The 20,199-nt window shown below is 36.6% G+C and overlaps 1 protein-coding gene across 2 annotated transcripts; it reads right to left on the bottom strand.

Moving 5' to 3' along the window:
* Positions 1-2,475: 2,475 nt before the first annotated feature.
* csf3r (colony stimulating factor 3 receptor) lies at positions 2,476-18,658 on the bottom strand. 2 transcript variants are annotated; one of them, XM_084088608.1, is made up of 16 exons: positions 18,462-18,658; positions 17,954-18,022; positions 16,508-16,801; positions 15,570-15,699; positions 12,754-12,920; positions 10,912-11,057; positions 10,657-10,810; positions 9,802-9,866; positions 8,907-9,105; positions 8,642-8,824; positions 7,174-7,272; positions 6,883-7,026; positions 6,662-6,796; positions 6,162-6,258; positions 5,834-5,915; positions 2,476-4,750 (listed from the first exon to the last, which is right to left on the bottom strand). In XM_084088608.1, exons 2-16 carry the CDS (start codon positions 18,009-18,011, stop codon positions 4,271-4,273), a joined length of 2,433 nt encoding a protein of 810 aa, XP_083944734.1. In that variant the 5' UTR covers positions 18,012-18,022; positions 18,462-18,658; the 3' UTR covers positions 2,476-4,270. The 2 variants fall into 2 exon arrangements, with proteins under 2 accessions (XP_083944734.1, XP_083944735.1); XM_084088609.1 differs by having other exon boundaries at positions 17,954-18,056.
* Positions 18,659-20,199: the final 1,541 nt, after the last annotated feature.

Raw genomic sequence — 20,199 nt, forward strand, 5'->3', positions numbered from 1 at the left:
GAGAAAAAATTATATCTATATAACAAACAAAAAAACAAATAACAAAATGGCAAATAACAAACATAACAGTGCATACAGACAATGTATGAACAGTAGAGATGTAAAGGGTTGTAAAGATTTAAAGGGTTGAGTTGTGTTTATGCACTAAACAAGACCAATAACCTTGATTTATTAACCTATTAAAACAGTATTCCCAATTTTACCATGATATATGTACTTACAAAGCATTTGTTGCCACTTGGACTTTTGAAGTATAAAAAAAAAATGGTCCCACTTTATATTAAGTGGCGTTAAGTACTATGTACTTACATCAAAAAATAAGTACAATGTACTTCTTGTGTTCATGTTGTATTGTAAAACACTTTTGCTGCTATTGAGGTGTGATACGGGTAAGGTTAGGGACAGGTGAGGTGGATTGGGTAGGTTTAAGGTGTAAGGGAAGGGTCAACTGTGTAATTACAAATGTAATTATATAAATTAATTACAGCTGTAATTACATGCAGGAATTTTTAAAATGCAAGTACAATGTAAAAACATGTAGTTACACAATAAGTACATTGTATCAAATTATTAATTTCAATGTAAGTACATAGTACTTACTGTAAAGCCACTTAATATAAAGTGGGACCAAAAAAATATAGATCTCTTGGAAGATTTGTTTTGTTTGGATGATTCTAGAGACCTTCATGATTATGTAGATATATATATGTCAACAAAAAATACTTATTAGTAACATGAAAATGACCTTTCTTTGGGAGGGTTTGCCTTCGCCATGCTTCCTGGAAGTAGAGGTAGGAAGTTGACAGGAAGGAAGTGAATACTTTTTTTTTTTTCTTTTTTTTTTTGAAATCCTTTATTTGGTTGTTTGCTTGCATGTCATTGAGACATAAAACATGGATAACATCTAGAAAAATAAGGAAAAAAGGAAAATGACAACTATACACTGTGGCAAGTTAGTTGCTGTGGGCTTAAATGGGTTTTAAAGACCAGATAACTTTAAAATAAACATTATATTAATGTTACTGGAAGAACTGGTTAGCTGGAGGTCTGAGAATGTTCCCGGTTAGCTGGATAATACCTTAAAGCTACACTGTGTAGGATTTTCTCCCATCTAGCAGTGAAATTGTTTATAACTACCAACTGAATATTACTTTCTAGCCCCTCCCATTCCGAGGGCGTTTTAACTCCTACGGTGGCCGTATTATTTCAAATCTGCTGGCAGTCGCGAGTAATCTCCCCCTCGCATTCGTCACGGTGCCACTGAGTGTCAAAACGCGAAAGGCGAAGCTTGAATATCCAGGTATGTCCCTCTTTGGCTAATGTATTTTCAAGATGGAGGCGCAACATGGCTTCCGCCGTTCAAGCGACTCGCTCGTATGTATCCTGAATGGCAGATTCTACGCTTACGAGAATACTTGATTAGTTGGTGGAAGTAATTACACATTAATGAGCACATATCATTTTGAAAGAACAAAGTGTTTTTTTGCTAAGGATCAACTTAAAAAAGTACACAGTGTAGCTTTAAAACATCAGTGTATGACAAAACAATGGCAAGAAAATGAAATACAAAAATGCAAGGACCTGATTCTTTTAATGAATCATTCAAGATGACTCACAAACTCTGAGGAATACTACACGAAATGAACTTGCTGAATTCAGCAGTCGTAAAAGCCAGTAGACTATTGGTGCCAATGGTTTCTACAGTCTTACGCTTATGATGCTTTTGGGAAATGAATCCCACAGTGGTTACAGAATCTGCATCGGACTCATTAATGAACTCAGTGTTAGGATGTCTCGAAATGTTGTATAATGTTTGAAAAACTTAAGGGTAAATGCTGTTTGTTCATGTGATTGTTAAAACCATTAACAATTGATTTTTAGTTTTACATATTTTTTATAAAAAAACAGTAACTTGAAACATCGATTTCCAGTCTTCGAATTTGACTATCCGGTCTGTCTTTCAAAAGTGCTGATATAAAACAGTCGAGATGATCATGGGTGAACCGGAGAGATATAGGCCTCTTAGGACGACATCTCACTCTTTGTGTCTTTGTTTGAGTGTTTCATACAGGACTGTCAGTGCTTTAGTAGTGGGGCACTTTAAGATTTTAGACTATGTCTGCAGTTTGCATAGTTACACTCCTTCTACATAGTCATATGTAGTCACACTCCTTCAGACAAGTTCATAGTCTTTATGAGTGAGTCATTGAATCATTCATTCAACCTGTTCAAACTGCTGATTCATTCGACTGTCTTTATGAATGTGTAATTGAATCAGTCACGCAACCACTTTGTTCAACTCACTGAATCATTCAGGAATCGGTATATACTAAAGAACTTATTGCCATTGCCTTAAATCATCTGCAATACTTCATTGTTAAGATTTAGCATAAGAGCTTGAAGCCGTGAAGCACACTCCGGTTCAGTAGGTGGCAGTATATTTTCATCAGTATGTAAACAGAGTTTCTGCTGAGCTTCTAGAAAAGTTTTTTTATTAAACGTTACATGCTGAAAACCATTCACCGTCACACATAAAATTATGAATTGCCAAATCATGTAAAAACTGTATTCTATCCTTCCAGAGGAGGTGTTGTTATACATTGCCAGATGTAACCACAATTTGTACTCTTTAAAAATGTTCAAAATGCATATAAAAATACTCAATTTAAAGCACCATACAGACAAGAGGTAAATGTATATAGCAAAACACGTATCAAACATGATGAAACAATGAGTAATTATGACGTAAATTAACAATTAACATAAAATGTTTCTTTTTTTCTTTTCTTTTTTCCAAAAATAAAAACATACAGATACAAATCAGACATATTTGTGCTCCTTTTAGTACATACTCTAATTTAAATCATATATACAAAAATACAGCCACAGAAATGAACACATCAGTGCTGGCCAGCATTATTATTATTATTATTATTTGTCTTATTTACTCCCGCATTGCCATCAATAGGACTCATCATCTCTTCACTGACAACAAAACAGAAATGTGCTTCTTTTAAACTGGATATCATGAATAGCATTATTCTTAATATATATATAAAAAAAAATGCTACTGAAATTTGCTGCAGTTTCTCAATGCTAAGAACACAAGAATAGACATTCTTGTTTAGGTAAATTCTTGTCTAGTTTTATCCGGCTACCTTGAAAACATGAAACTTGATTAAATGCATCTACTGTATGTGACACGTTTCACATATGAATGGCTCTTCTATTTGGAAGCGGGACTTACTTTATTAAATCTGCCATATTAAAAGTTCCACTTTCTCCCATTTGTTGTAATACCAGCGGTCTGTTTTATGGATATACAGTCCCTGGCAATATTAAAGACAGTTCAGATAATGACCTGAGTGGCAGTGGTCCAGATTGTCATTTCTGATGATCACACTGTCATTCATAAAACAAATATGTGAGGGAAAACAATCATGTTATGACCCCATCCAGCCTCTGTGTGAACGCAGACTCTTTGGCAACTAAGGCTCATTGGGAAAACCTGCCTGTGGAAACATTTCTACACAATGAAATTACATTACGTCTTGCACATTTTGCAACACTTTCAAAGTGAAATGTCCAGTAAGTGGCTCTAAAAGCACATTCGTCGTTTTTTCCAAAAACAAAACGAACGTGAATCTGGCAACGTTTTATTGTGTTGGTTGTTGTAGTATCGCAGCAGTTCTGAATTGAATTGTCTGGTCAGTGGCACTAAAAGGTTAATGCTCTGTCATGCTTGTTAATAATGAACCACCTACACTAAACCATAAACCATATTTGGTGAGATTAAACCACATTTGGTGAAGCAACAGAGCCATTTTAGCTACTTCTTCCAGTCTTTGAGCTGTTTTATCATGATTGGTGTTTCACGGGACTCGTACTCGAGCGCTTCACATCACGAGTGCACTGCTCAGAGAAGACACACACACGGATGAGCTGGTCATGTGATGCAAACGTCAAAATGTATTAGTTTACAAATCTTGCACTATGGTAAAAGTGTTTTGAAGTCATAAAATAATATTTTGCAAGGAACTGCATGAAAATAAGTCTATTATTCAATAATCTGCAATTATTTTGTGTGAAAATGATTAACAGTTTTAGTGTTAATTTAAGATGGAAACGGCAGTGGTTGGTCTGTTTTTTTTTTCTTTTTTCTTTTTTTTTGCAAGTTTTTGCAAAAATGTAGGTAGAGGCACGTTTTTCCAATGAGCCTGTGTTATTTTTCGGGGCCCCTGCATGTTTTCTATATAGACTCAAATTCAGTTTAGTTATGATCAGGATCCCTGATCTCTAAGGATCTGAGCATTGGAAATTCTTCCCAAAGTTCTTCGTTCTCCTCACTTCCAGTGGAATTGTGAGGAAACGCAGTGAAGTGTTTCGCTTTAGAAACACGCCTGCCTAGCGACACGTTCTCGTATGGTGGAGGACTGCCAGGCTCGTCCCCTCCTAACAGGGGCTGTGTGGACTCAGAGCGCACGTAGGGTGGCAGAGGGGTCGAGTGGCTTTGATGCGAACCACCGAAAACCACAGTGGCGTAAGGGACTGAGTCCCTGTCCTGCTCCGAGTCGTAACTGCAGGCCTGGAAAGAGCGGTGACTCCCATTACGACTGACCATATCATGTGACCACTGACTCTCCTTGACGTAGTCACCCCTGAACGGCTCTTTCTCAGAGAGATCAAGAAGACTGAAGCGGGACAGAAACACCAACACAGGGTCCTTGTCTTCTTTATAGGGAGGCATGCCCTTGAACAAAAACATGTAAAGATATGAAATTTCTGAACAGTTTGATTGACTATTTCTAATTGACAATTTTTTCAGTAATACGACACTTGACACACTTTTTATTGCCTTATTTTCTCTAGAATATATTTTAGTAATCATCATAACTTAAGTATCATTGGAAAGCTTAAACACTCGGAGATAACCATTTTGAAATTAGACATTGCGTTACCATGGAATCGGTACTTTAAAACCTTTTAGCAGGCTCCTCCCCCTAGTGGGCTCTCTCATGTTTCAAACTTTGCAAAATTTACTGCATTATTTTATAATCAAATCTTTTTCTAATCTTGACAAAAACATATCATTGGAAAGGTCTGAGACTCAGTGTTCCATATTTGGCCACTATTTTGTGTTAGAAGTGATACTTTGATAGAACCGTGTTCATTTGTGACAGGAGAACGCATACAAACAAAAATCAGTGGAATATGGATGTCGCTTTTTTATGGAAGCTTGTTTCCGCCACAGAATAAAGAGTAATTGCGACTTTTTATCTTTTTTTATATATATATATATATATATATATATTTAAAGAGTTAGAAAGTAAGAATTATGAGATATAAACACGCAAAAAAAAAAAAATCCGAAAAAAAGTCAAAAATCTTTTAAATTGTTTTAGTCCGTGGCGGAAACAAGCTTCCATACTTTTCGGTAAAACACCTAAAGAAAATCTCACAGGAACCTCGGTTTTTGCAATATCAATTACTCCAAAATTGGAACACAACTTGACTAGATATATGCCTTAAATTTTATAACAAATTTAGAGTCCAAATAATCTAGTAATATATATATATATATATATATATAGTATAAAATATGTTCTTTAGTACAGTACATTTGCTTTACGGTAAACTTAAACTTTTGTAACTTTTTTTTACAATTTTTTGAAGAGCAATAATCTGCCGAGTGTCTTCTTTAAGAGACCTTAGGTCTGTATTCCAAAGCATTCATGAATTATAACCATTTAAGTTTGGATAGTGCATTTCTATGTGAGCGCTCACAGAGTTAACAGGTTCATTAGTCAGACTACAGCAGTTGATCATACAGTACCTGCAGTGAGTCAGTGGTGGTCCACCTCTTAATGCTGCTGTTGGCAGGGTCGGGAATGATAGGCCACAAACACATCTTCACCCTGTGACAACCACACAGAAACTACTGTAAAAATGATTTCTAGAAGTTGCAAATAAAGATTATTGGAGTATGTTTTACAAGAAAATACTCTTTTAGTTTTTTCTACTTCAAGATGTCACATTTAATTAAATTGTATTACTTGCCGTTTCTTTGTAATGCATTTTAAAACTCACGAGCAATTTCTAAGAAAAAAATATATATTTCTACAAATATTTCCAGTGTACTTAACAAGCCTGTGGATGCTCACCGTTCAAGTTTCCCCAAACAGGTAAACACAACAATGATGACGAGAAGGGATAACCCAATGCATGCTGGGATAACAAAGACCACCATGTCTAATCGACCTGAAAAACATTTTCAATAATCAAACCAATAATGAAAATAAATCTTCATACTTTCCCTCTACACAGAATATAATAAATAAAATGTCAAATTTGTTTGTCTGATGAACTGCATCACACTTAGATTTATAATATGTACACATTTATAATAAGTATAAAACCAAAGGAAACATTGCCAAAGCATGAGGCCACAAGAGCCATCATTTAAAAAAAAATATGCTGTAGAATAGTTGTAGAATGTTAAGGAGTGCATTCATATTACACTAATGCATGACTAAATGCACTTAGTGATTATGGCTTGTAAAAGTTATTATTGAAATCTTATTCATAAACACTCATATTTGAATAGTATAGGTCTTAGAATGTGTACTATTAATAATTGAACAGTGTGGTCAAAAATAGTCACCAATATTTGCAGTTGCCAGGGACACAACTGATCCGTTAAAACTTCCACCCTTTGTAAAAACCGATACTGTGGCATAATATTTGGTAAGCGGTTGAAGATCTCCCACCACAACATTGGACTTCTCAGTGTTTATAACTTGAAAAAGAATAGAAACATTATGGTTAATAAAATAGTTATGAAATCTGAAAATCTGTTATGAACTTCTTTGAATCCTTGAATACCTCGGGTATCATTAATATCATTCCAAAGGTAAATAGTATATCCTTGAATGATCCCATTTTTCTGTTTAAGGGGAATTTCATTCCAGCTAAGTTCGACCTGTGAATGATGGATTTTCTGAAACAAATCCGGTGCCTCAGATGGTGCTGTGAGAACATAGGAGACATTTGTCAGCATGCTAGAATTATACATCTATGGAAATATGAGCCCACTAGATGGAAGTCTTGTATCATTCTCCGGCTTTGCTTTATTGCACATCATTTCCCAGGTTTATGGAAAGCCCTCAGACACACCTTTCTCGCTGCTATATGCCATTACGGTACGAGGATGTCCAACCCTGTCAGCATATTTGGGAAAAACTGAGATTTCGTAGGGCTCGTAAGGCGTTAACCCTGAAATAAAACAGCCATGATTAGTTTTGCATGCACTTTTTCAGCAACAAATAAGAAAATAAAAGATTAAATACCAAATGATTTGTAATGTAAATTTTTAAAGCGACTTAGCACTTCAAACCCTATTTAACCAAATAAAATTTGACACTTTTTTCATTAATATTATTATTATTATTATTATTACAGTACGGGTCAAATGTTTGGAATAATTAAGATTTCTGTTCATCAAGACTACATTTGATAAAAAATATAGTAAAAACGGTAATATTGTGAAATAGTATTACAATTTAAAATAGAATAACAGAATTGTATTATGTAATACAATATAATTATAAAATAATTTTCTATTTTAACATATTTTAAAATGCAATTTATTTATATGAAGGCAAAGCTGAATTTTCAGTCTTCAGTGTCACAGAGGTCCTTCAGAAGATCATTCTAATATGCGGATTTGCTGCGATAAACTACAATTCGAAAGTTTGGGGTAAGATAGATAATAATTTTATCTAAAAACTTTTTACACATTTTGCCGTTCATTTACACGACAACAGCGTTTTGGGGACATGAAAACACAAACGTGAAAACACGTTTCAAGTTAAGTTTTTGAAAGCAATACTGTTACATGTATACATGTAATCTACAATAACGTGAATCTGTACACGAAAAATGCGAAGGAAAAACGTTTCCGTTTTTAGTACATCGTTGTTATATAGAAGTACCCTAAGAAGGCACTCTAGAAGGCAGAAAACTACGTAATATCTTCATTAATGTAAAGACAACACAAGAAAAAGAGAAGAACCAAACTGTGAGCTAAACGAAAAACCAAACAAGACTCAGGTGAACATAATCAGTGAGTAACCATAGAAACCATCTAGAAAAGGGAAAGCCACAAAAGGAAGCAGAACATTATCGTGAAAAAAATGATGCATTAATTGGATCAGAAGTTACAGTAAAGATATTTATAATAATGTTACAAAAGATTTCTATTTCAAATAAATGCTGTTCTTTTGAACTTTTTATTCTATTTAATGTCTTCCACAAAAAATATTAAGCAGCAAACACTGTTTTTAAAATATTAATAACTGAGCACCAATGATAACTGATAATAATTGAGCAGCAAATCATCATATTAGAGTGATTTCTGAAGGATCATGTGACACTGAAGACTGGAGTAATGATGCTGAAAATTCAGCTTTGATCACAGGAATAAATTACAGTTTACTATATATTCACATAGAAAACAATTTAAAATTGTAATATTTCACAACTTTTACTGCATTTTTGTTCAAATAAAAGAAAAATATTGAATCCAAACTTCTGACCGGTTGTTCATATGGTTGACATTATTATTTGCTATAATAGCAAATACCTGTTAGTAAGAGACTGGAGTTGTTTTTGTCCATCAGAATGAAGGACAGGGGATCTTCCTCAGTCAGACATCTCCACTCGAGCGTGTATCCTGTGACACCGGAGGATTTGGGGCTTTCCCACGCTATGAGCACAGACGTGTCCGACTGGGGACGCACACTGACATTAGACACAGATTCCGGCCCTAAAACCAGACAAGAACAAGTCATCAAACATCACTGAGAGAACATCTGTCAGAAATATAGTCTGCGATGGGAATTGAATACCTGTCTTGTGATACACTGGCACTTGGATATAATCCGAGCTCCCCACTGCATTCCTGGCTCTCAGGTAGACCTTTTTAATCGACTTGTTGAGATTGAAAGAGCAGTGGCTTTTTTGAGTTACACACAAAGTCGTTTTAGGCTCCTTTGATTCGACAGTGTAAAACAAATCCCAGCCGTTGGCACGGAAATCTTTTGAGGGCTAAAATGAGACAAGGCAGTGGTTAATGGGAAGTTCCAGGTTCAATAGATCTGCGAGATATGCAGTCGGTTCTCGCAGAAAAAACGATTTTGAATTTGTAAAAACAATCTAAAGTTTTGCTTCATGTCCCTTCTTCGAATCCTTGCATGTGAAAGTTACCAGATCATGGCATGAGTTGAAACACTGGACGTAACTTAATATTTATAACTGAATCTTTCCTGCTGCAGTGTCTTAATTGTCCCATAAACTTTGGATGTATGTTTTTATAAACATTTTCACAGGATGCTGAAGATTCAGTCAAATAGAGTTTAACTTTGGACATTCGAATAGCATGACCTTTACAAATGTGAATGAACATCAGAGATCTTTCAATCACTAATTGACTGGTCATTTGTGTGTGTGTGTGTGTGTGATATAATATTATACACTGCACACTATATGCCCTATTTAATATAAAATGAGAGGGATAGATGATTTTGTGTCAGGACTGTCCAAAAGGATGAACCTGATTTCAAGTGCAACATGTTTAGGCTTTCAACCAGGGTTATGTGCTTCTACATCAGTGTTATTCACCTATCATTTCCCTCTGATTTCAGGGAAAGGTTATGGGTAGGGTTAGGTTTAGGGGTAGGGATAGGGTTAGGACTACATTTTCCAGGAGCATGCCATAACGGTGACCATCAGAAAGACTCTCACCTTCCAGTAGAGCTGTGCGACCTGATCATTCACTTTAAGCCATGTGTCCAAACGTCCAGCCGGAGCTGAAAATACAACAACTAGTTCTGAGTGTCGACAAGTCATACAACAAACAGGTAAATATACAATAGTGGACAAACGTGATGTCCGGCCAAGGGAAATTGACATCTTCACCCTTTATTCAAATATTATTAAAAATTTGTTAGCAGATTGCACAGTTGTGCTTGGAGTTGATTTATTTTGACCTGCGTGAAACATTGTGCGGACGGTTTTTGGCCAGGCTTTCATAGAAAGAAATTATGAACGCATGCAAAAAAACGAGAGAACCAGCAAAATATGAATAACTGATTATGTTGTAGTCAATGCATGCTTTTTCTTTTTGTTTTTTCTATGCAGTTTTTGTTTTGTTTTGCATAGTAAAATAAAACCTGTAGCTGTACTTTTTTTGCCAAATAATTTTCTCAGATAAATACCTTAACCAACTTTAGTGTTTTGTTCTTTCCTCATATTTCAAATATATAAAATATTTTTAATATGTTGATGGTTGAATCGAACTTTAGCAGCGTTTTGCTGTAGAATCACAACGATTATCTGTCGTGTCGTATTATAATCTCTTGTATATTTGCACAGTATTGTAATGTGCACGGTATATTTTGGTCATCATAGGTTCCCAGGATGCACTGCGACATGAACTAATCATGCTGTTGCATTTGCGGTCAACACCGATCACCAGACACTATTCCACAACGCAGTACAACTAGGTTATTATAATTATTGTCATTATTTTTACAGTCATTTGTAAAATTCTGAATACAGCATTTTGTTGGAAGGTAGTGAAGACATATAACTTGTTACCCGTCATAAGTGTGGTGCTTGTTTTCGGATCACTCCATTCACTCCATTCACTCCATGGACGGTACTTCACTCGCATTTTGCTGCTATATTTTGTCCAGTGAAGGAGGCCACATTTTTTTATTGTGTTTCCTTGTTTTTCACGGAAGTTAGAAACCTATAATAGAAGGATTATTTAAGACACTGTCTCAGATAACTTGCAAACTGTTTCACCTTTCAGCTGATCAAGCAATATTATAATGAAAAGCAATCACTTACCAACTGCTGGTTCAGTGTTGTCAATCTCAGCTCTACACTGAGGGTCAAAGGCAGCCATGCCTCAGACGGTGAAAGACTCCATCTGTACTGTAAGCAGCCAGGCTCATCTGCTTCAACCCTCTTCATCTCTGGAGCGCTGAATTTTACTGTAATACATTACATATATATATATATATATTTTTTTTTTTTTTTTTTTATCACAACACATACATTAAGACAGGCCCAATACTCTTCAAAACACAACCGCTTATGTCATGGCCTTCATAATTATGAAAGGTCTACTTCAAAGGTAAAGTTTGACTGATACAACCAGAAGCAGAATTGTGCAAAACAATTTACAGAATTTAAGAATTGGTGCGCCTGAAATTTACTTTAATGTTTAAAGATGTTAAATTAGAATGTGAAAATGACTGAATTGCAATTCAGAGAACTTTTAATTGTATTAGTCCCATAAAAAGATTTGTGACAAAACAATGGTAAATAATTTTGGCTAAATATCTTATTCAGTCATTACACTTATTTGAATGATTTCGAATAAATTAACGAACCGGAGAGAGAGTGAGGTACCTGTGTCTGTACAGCGTCTCTATGTGATAGCTGTTTTTGTTTTTTGTGAGAGCACCTTGTTGCTGAGAAATATAATGTAGCTTTCAGTAGCGAAGCTGTTTTATTCACACAATTCAGTTCCTCTGAAACCCTCCCACCTCCCCCAGCTGCCGAGATCTGCTACGGGATTTATGTATAGCCCCTTTCACACAGAGATTCCGGAAAATACACAGATAAAGTGACTCGGGATTTGACCTGGGTTTGTTTGATTTTGGTTCATTCACACTGCCAGTGATTTTCCGGAATCAGAGAGTGCGTTCACACACAACCCGTAAAAAGCCCATAAAGACACGTGACATCGATGTGACTTATCGATGTGACTTGAAATGTCTCAGCAGCGTCTTAAGTTTGCTTATGAAATCTGCGTTCACACAGAAGGCGTTCTGGCAATTTCCCGGCAATTTGCCGGGATCACTGTGCTGTGTGAAAGGGGCTTATATCTATTCATGCAGCAGCGGCAGCATATCTTACATGCTCACAGCAGTGTGTCTGTGTATCTGTTAGCAGTAGCAAGTCCATACAGGCTCTGCAGCAACAGCAGCAGTGTAGCAGATCTAGTCCGCCAAAACCAAATAACATTAACATTGCCATATTCAATAACATGACTATTCCGAGAGTTGTCACGACTGAATTATGCTTATTCACGTCAGGAAAATGTCCACCATACTGTTGTCAGACAACTTGATAAAACTTAATATTGACACCAACATTTAAATCTAATGATTACATCAAATTTAGAAATACAATGTAAAAACTTTCAGGATCACTCAAATCAAAATGCTCTATTTTCAAGATTTATTTATTTTTTCTGTCCTTTTGCTCCATTTTAAATAAAGTATAGTATGGTGCACTATGATTTATTTTTATTAAGTATAATGAAATTAATTAAATCCAAATTTCCATTGTTTATTTGTATTATCTATTGTTTCTGAAAATACCCCATATGTTGCATCTATGACAGCCTGTTTATGAGTAATGCATATAAAATAATAAAATCGCATAAAACTATTTAAAAAAAACAAACAAACAATTTTTTCATTCTTTTTTAATTTGTCTATTTAAATTGGTACTGCTTTGTATACTCACAATTACTATTCAACATCCTATATATCAATTCATATGTATATGTTCAGCAATTAAATTAATTCTGCATAGAGCACAATCCTGGTATGAAGTCACTAGTTCCACATTTATTCTTAATTCTTGCCAGAGGAATAAAGCTGATTGCTCTTTTACCTGTTTCCATAGGTATCAGTTTCAGAGGAGCAGAAGTGGCATTTCCAAAGACATTCACTGCTGTCACATAAACCTCCAACTCGAAATATGTACTATAAGACTCCCGTGGCAGCAAGAAGAAATGCTTTCCAGGTGGGATCTCATGTTCAGTCTTTTCTAATTTGGCCCTGCAGAAATGAACAATTTATAAAACCTGTCACCACAACTATATCACAAATTAAACTGAATTTACTCTAAACCATAAGAGTGAATGTCACTAAGTCACAATAAAGTCATATTTAACCACAAAAAGTCATTGGAAATAGTGCATTTATATTTTGCTGGCTCACTGTTACATTATTTTCAAGACAGTGAAACACATTTCCCCCAATTCCTCTTACTGTAATGCAAAACATCACATTATTGTACTCATTATTATCTGAACTCTTAAAAGGGTTCAATAGTGTTCTATATAGAACTTTAGGGTTCTTAACTCATTTTTAAAGAACCCTTTATGTTAAATAGGTTCTATATAAGGAGAACAGATACTTTCATGTTTAACAGGTTATTTACATTTTTCTAGTGATAAGTTATGTTTACAAGCTCTTTATGTCACAAGCTCTTTAAAAATCAGATGAAAGATGAAGAGTCCAAAATGGGTTCTAATAACAAAGTATTTATGTTAAAGGTCCCATAGCATGAAAATTTCACTTTGTGAGGTTTTTTTTAACATTAATATGAGTCCCCCAAGCCTGCCTATGGTCCCCCAGTGGCTAGAAATGGCGATAGCTGTAAATCAAGTCCAGGCCAATCCAAGATGGGCCAATCTGGAATCTTCCCTATGTCGTCATACGGGGAAAGGTTACCTCCCCTTTCTCTGCTTTGCCCACTCAGAGAATTTGGCCCGCCCATGAGAAAATGAGCTACGACCGTGCGAGCGCGATATTGTTTTTTCCTCGAGAGACATCATGGCTTGCAAACGAGCGAAGCATGGCAGCTGCTCGGTGTTTGGATGTACAAATGAACACAAAAGTATTTTTTTAGTTCCTTCATCCGAGCCTCTGAAGAACCAGTGGGTACTTAATTTTATTTTCTCTTTGTCATTAAAAAATTATCCAGAGTACAGTCTTCTCTAAACTACAAAGATTACTGATATAGATGCTAATACAGCTTTAGAACGATAGCAAATCAGAGCAACATGAAAAGCCAACAACGTAGGCTAGTGTTAGCTACATGATAATAACTGTAACAGCATACATAAACAAACCAACTAAAGTACCCTATCCAGACACAATATTTTAAACTAACCATTCGGTGACATCCTGCTGTAGCCGCTGAGTTGCAGCTTCTTCAGGTGCTTCTCCATCCGGATCAGATTCTGGGTCAAACTGGAAAGCTTGAACGACTGTGTGTCTACGAGCCATTGCGATACATCCACTGTAAACATTAGCGCATGGTACAGTGGCCGCAAGCTGGTCAAGGCCACACCCCCACCCTCCACCTTGCCCCACCTCTCTCCTCCTCATTAGCATTTAAAGCTACAGACACAGAAATGGCACGTCCTAAGGAAAGCTCATTGTGGGACTGGCTCGTAGTGGCTGTAATTCTGCACCAAGGCTGAATTTTGGGAAAGAGAGCGTGGGAGGAGCCATGAAGGAGAGGATGGTGCAAGAGTCCATGAAGGAGTGGACTGTGGACGGACGGCCGACGAGAACTCAGAGCGACACAAGAGGACAGGTCATGGTGGATTCCTTAGAGGGAGGAGCCATGGAGGACAGTGATGAACCATTAGAAGTGGAGCACAAGGGGCAGGCAGGCTGAGAATAGATGGGACTGAGCAACACTGATGGGTCTGGAGACCAAGGTGGAGCCACAGCGACCAGCATCTGAGGTGGAGCCAGAGTACCAGAGGATGGAGGCGAAGCCGGTTTGACTGAAGACCAAAGAGCCGGAAGCAGGGCGGAGCCCACTGGAAACGAAGGTTGGAGGGATGAAGCATAGCTGAAGGCCCGTAGGTCTTTGGCGTAGACAGGGTGACGACTGACCAAGGTGGAGCCGGAGGGATAAGGGAGCCTGGTGGAGCCATGAGGACCATGGTCTCCGGTGGAGCCGAGGCAGAGAGGGGTGCAGGCTCTGGCTCCATTGTGGGCATTGGCTCAGGCTCGATTTCCATGGCGAGAATCAGCTGGGTCTCTTGGTCTGCATTGGGCTCTGAATCCATAACAGTAGTGGGTGTGTGCGCTGGGTCTGACTCTGGGGAGGTGATGGATTGAGTGTGGCTGGACCCTGGATCCTCACCCCTCCTCATTATCCAATCCAATCCAAAAATTGTACACTTAGCGTACAGTACAGACATTTTCTTAATTTCATAATGTCCTTAAATATAACAATATTGTTGACCACAAACTGACAATAGAATTTGCTTGTCCGGTGTGCGATACCTGTGAGTTGCCCTAAACCTGTCCATGATTTTTCTTAGCAATGTTATTTCCGGGATAGGTTGCCAGGTCTTTCCCTAGCTCTCCCCATTACATGGCTTGGGACTCACACATACACGCATTCACACCTACGGCCAATTTGGCATGTCCAATCCACCTAACCTGCATGTCTGCTGCTCTCTAGATGCACTACGGTAAAGCAAATTTGTCAGGGGAAATGTACTTGATTGTCATGAAACTGTAATGCAAAAAAAAATCCCAATGATCCTAAAATTCAGCTTTGTTCGTTTTTTAATTTCCTTTATCCCCTTTATTTAGATTTTTAGAGTGAATTGTGACCTTTGTGAGATTGATCCATAAACAAGCTACAGTTTTGAAAATGTCAGCAGAAATTAGTACCTCAATGCGTGAAGAGTATAATTTGTAGGAAGGCTGGCTGTGTCATCACCAGGATCCCATTGACACAGGAGACTGAATGGATTCGTTGCATTCAACACACAGCTCAGGTTTCGAGGAATGGGTGGAAGATCTTTAAAGATATAAGGAAGATTATAAGTCTGGTGAACTTTGGCCTGGAATGACAATGATGAATAGTCTTGATGATTACATTTCTGCAAATATAATATTCTTCAAATAAAATTTCTTGGTGTGAATGTAATAACTGACCTTTCAGAGCAGACGCCATATTTAATTTGGTGTGAATGGAAACAAGGCTGTGAAGGATGGAAATACAGTCTGTATAAGATAAGCTTTGCTGGTTGAACGATCAGTACCAACATCAAAGCCTCGTTTTCATTCATGCCAGATTAGATATGGAATGGACCCTGATTAAGATCTATGACTGTAGTTAGTAATTAGCAACATAGTACTTAATCATAGACCCTTTTCACAGATGTTGATGATGCATGTTCACAGTTATCAACATCGCAAATCTAGTAAAGTTCTTCATATATTATAAATATTATTTTTGACAAGATTTTCCATCATTTATGGCACAACGCTTCCCCACCATTGACGAGTTTGTAGTACCTACTCCGTGAATTCAAATGCAGTACCTACTCTGACAGTATGTAATTTAAGATGCACAGAATTTCCCTATATATATATATATATATATATATATATACACATTTTTTTTTAATCTTTTTTTTTTTTTTTTGGAAAGCCGTGGAAACGCTATTATTCATTTTTTTATTTTGCTATTGGAGAAAATGGGAATGCAAAAAATATTTTTGCTGCCCCGTTCACCACTACAGAGTTTAACCAACTATGACTTATTATGAGAAACCCTGGAAATGTGAAAAGGGTCTGTTATAATAAAAAAAAAAGATCCTCACATCCCACTTTTACTGTCACTCCATTGACTATTTGGCAGATATCTTCCTCTACACACAGGGCACAAATGATTTCTGTTGTTTGTAATAGGCTGGAGACGCGTAGGCCATATGTCCTGTTATTCTCCTGGTAAGAGAGATTGCTGGGGGCAATATCCTCGTTAATCTTCCACCTCACATGAAAGTCTTTGCCTTTGGTCAGCGAGCAGTCGTCCTCGATGGAGCAGAACACCGATACGGGTGAGCCAGCGAGCACCAATAATTCTGGAGTGTGTACCTTAGCACATGCCTGAATCACTGCGGATAATAAATGTATTTCAGTTTTTAGTGGCCAAAAGTGATGTCTGACCTAGGAAAATGTACATCTTCATCCTTTATTCAAATATTATTAAAAATGCGTTAATGATTTCGTAAGCATATTGCACAGTTGTGCTTGGATCGATTGTCTTATTTGTAATATGCAATAAAACATGGCAAATTGTGCGGACATCATTTTTGGCCAGGTTGTCATACAAAGAAATGATGAACACATGCAAAAACAAAAGAGAACCAACAAAATATGAATGATTGATTATGTTGTAGTCAATGAATGATTTTTCCTGTCAGCTTTTGGTTTTTCTATACATTGTTTTTCATAGTAAAATAAAACCTGAAGCTGTAGTTTGCCTTTTTTTGCCAAATAATTTTGTAAGATAAATACCTCAACTAAGATTAGTGATTGGTTCTTCCCTGGATCTAAAATAATTTAGGGTCAATAAAAACAGAAATCCCCTCTGGATATCACTTTTGGACACTACATGATGAATTCAGGAAGAGAAGTTGGGCTCTAATAATGAATTAACTAGTAACACACGATCCACTTCACTAGTCTTGTGACTTTGCATTGCGTGACACGTTCCCGACAACAAACCTATTTCAAAATGTGTGGGGAGTTCTTGCACGACATCACAGAAACATTACCTTGGTGTGTCTAAACAAATAAATTGCATTGTTATGTATTTGATGCATATTTGAGATTGCAATACAATTATTTACTGTATAGCCAATGTTGTTGCTATGAGCAACACCATTTATTAACCTTTGTTAAGGCTAGTTAATACAAACACAGCTGTTCATTGATTGTTCATGTTAGTTGACAATTCACTAACTAATGTTAACAAATACAACTTTTGATTTTAATGCATTAGTAAATGTTGAAATAAACATTAACTAATACATGCAGTTCATGTTAACTAATGTTCTTAACTAATGTTAACCAATGAAACCTTATTGTAAAGTGTTGCCCAATTTTTTAAGCAAATGATGAAAAGGGTCATTTATTTTGTAATTCGTTTTCCTGTTTAAAAAACAATACATTTTAAATCAATTAAAAAGGTTTAAAGTTCTAGAAAAATAAAATAAATGGTCTCGTAATCAAAATGTAATGGGTAAAAAATTGTGTTGATTCACCTTGTATCCGTGCATTGATATATATCCACAGCACAAGCACGAGCCAGACTGATGCCATGGTTATGATGTCTGAAAGAAAAAGTGAAACAGCCAACACAGAAAACTTAAAGAAAAAAAAAGAAAAAGGGGGACAAAATATAAAAAATATAAATAATAAATACATAAACCATTTGCTTTAAAAAAAAAGAAATATTATAAAACCCTATTACATATATAATTGTTAAGTAATGTACAATAAAAAATGATTTTAACATGTTCTCATATATTCATATTTCAAAAGATAAAAAAGATAAATAATACATACATAAAAAACCTATAACATGTATAATAATGTACAATAAAAATTCAAATGTTCTTTGAATTTAACATGTTCTCATATATTCACATTTTAATGTACACTAACTGTTTAAAGCATTATATAATGTTTATAAATGACTTATTAATAAAATCTAAAGCATTACCAGTTATTCTAATTAAGATAAAACATAAACATGATTACAATACATACTTAACAGTTTTTAAAAGCATCTGTAAGTGGTGAAGGTCACATTTAAACTCCGGTGAAGTATTGCCCAGCGAAGTCTGGCGCACAGTCGAAGTTCTCTGTAAAAATTATAATAAAATAAAACAAAAAGTTTTTGAAATGAGCCTATCCAGCTTCTGAGAAAGATTCCTGTGCTCTGGGTAAAGAGTCACTGCCGTCATATCGTTTTTTACCACCCTGAACCACAAGAGCAAACCGAAGGAGGAAGTGTCAGACTCTTGCGAAACCCCTGCACACGTGTCCCTTCTGCTCCCACTTTTTACTCTAAATTATCTGGAAACTTTAACCATTGAAGTCAATTAAGTACAATTAATTAGGAAGAAAAATGGCATTAATCATGGACTCATGAGTCAAGAGCGCAAGATTTTTGCGGCAACAGAAAAATTGCATTCAACGTTTTCGCGTTGTAGTGTGGACTGTGAAAACGGAGGTATAAAAACGATAGCATAAGTTTAGTCATGTGACACATATTGTACCAATAGATATTCATGTTTATACGGTATTGTGCCTGTTATGTGCTATTCACTAAAATGTTACTTTGCACACACTTCATATCTGTCACGATGTCAGTTTGTTTTGATTTCTGTTCTTGTCTGTGTTCGGTTAATCTGTCTATTAGTCATAGACAGTATATAAACTGGACACAGCGACCCCACTGGATTCAACGGAGACAAGTGAAGTCAATTAGAAGCACTGACTTCCTGATGGTCGAGCGTACTGCGCAGACTCAAACTGAGCTTGACGATGTAGATGTGACGTGAGCAACCCGTCTGTCTTCTAGTAGCTGTGCCAAGAGAAATCTGAATCATTCCCTTCCGAATCTTGCAGAGATGGAGAGCGTCAGTAGGAGCTGTCCATGAGATAGGAGCAGGAGAAACTTTTGCTAGGTATTCTGATTAATTATTTTGTCATTTTGCCTCCACGTCCCCCCGATTGCCCGCGAGCTTCTCCTCCTGTCCATACGGTAATTCTCTACTGTGCGACAGAGAGTCGCGTGGTTATGACGCAATCGTTAGCCTATTTTTACAAAAATTGCTTCTACAGGGCCATAATGCAAGATACAAGGTAATGGAGCCTTTTATACATTTTCGTGTTTCTTTAGAAATAAATAATGGACGAATGGAGTCTTTAAACGCCTCAGATGTAAAGTTATTCGCTGGCAAAGTGACGCCAAAATTAATGGGAGTCAATGGGGATGCTAACAGCAGGTGGGGGTCCGCTAGCCAATGGCGGCGCCCGGGGAAACTTCAAAATAATATAAAACCCTGCCCCCCTGCTATTAGTTCAGTTCTGTCTTTCTCCGCCCCCCTGCCTGTTTGTTTCCATGGTTACCGTTTTGATTTGAGTTTCAGTTCAGGTGTGTCTTATTAATTAGTCTCGTTAGTTCCTCTGTTTTCTGTCTATTTAAGCCTTGTGTTTCTTTCAGTTCTTTATCAGTTATGTTGCGTTAAGTTGGTTGTTCTGTTCATGTTCCTGAGATTCTGTTTTGTGAAGTTTTGTAAATAAAGCTGCTGGACTTATATCCTGTTTCATCTCTGCTGCAACCTCTGTGTAACAATATCGCAGTCCTGCAAAGATGACAGAAAATTAACTCACATTTGCTGTATGGATGGGCAAATGAAGCCTCATGAAGCACTGAGCAGAGAATGTCTAATAAGGGGAGAACTTCCACTCTCTGTAAACTTCCGGCTTCTGAACTGGT

Source organism: Abramis brama, assembly GCF_963993115.1.
Source record: "Abramis brama genome assembly, chromosome: 17".
Taxonomy (NCBI): Eukaryota; Metazoa; Chordata; class Actinopteri; order Cypriniformes; family Leuciscidae; genus Abramis; species Abramis brama.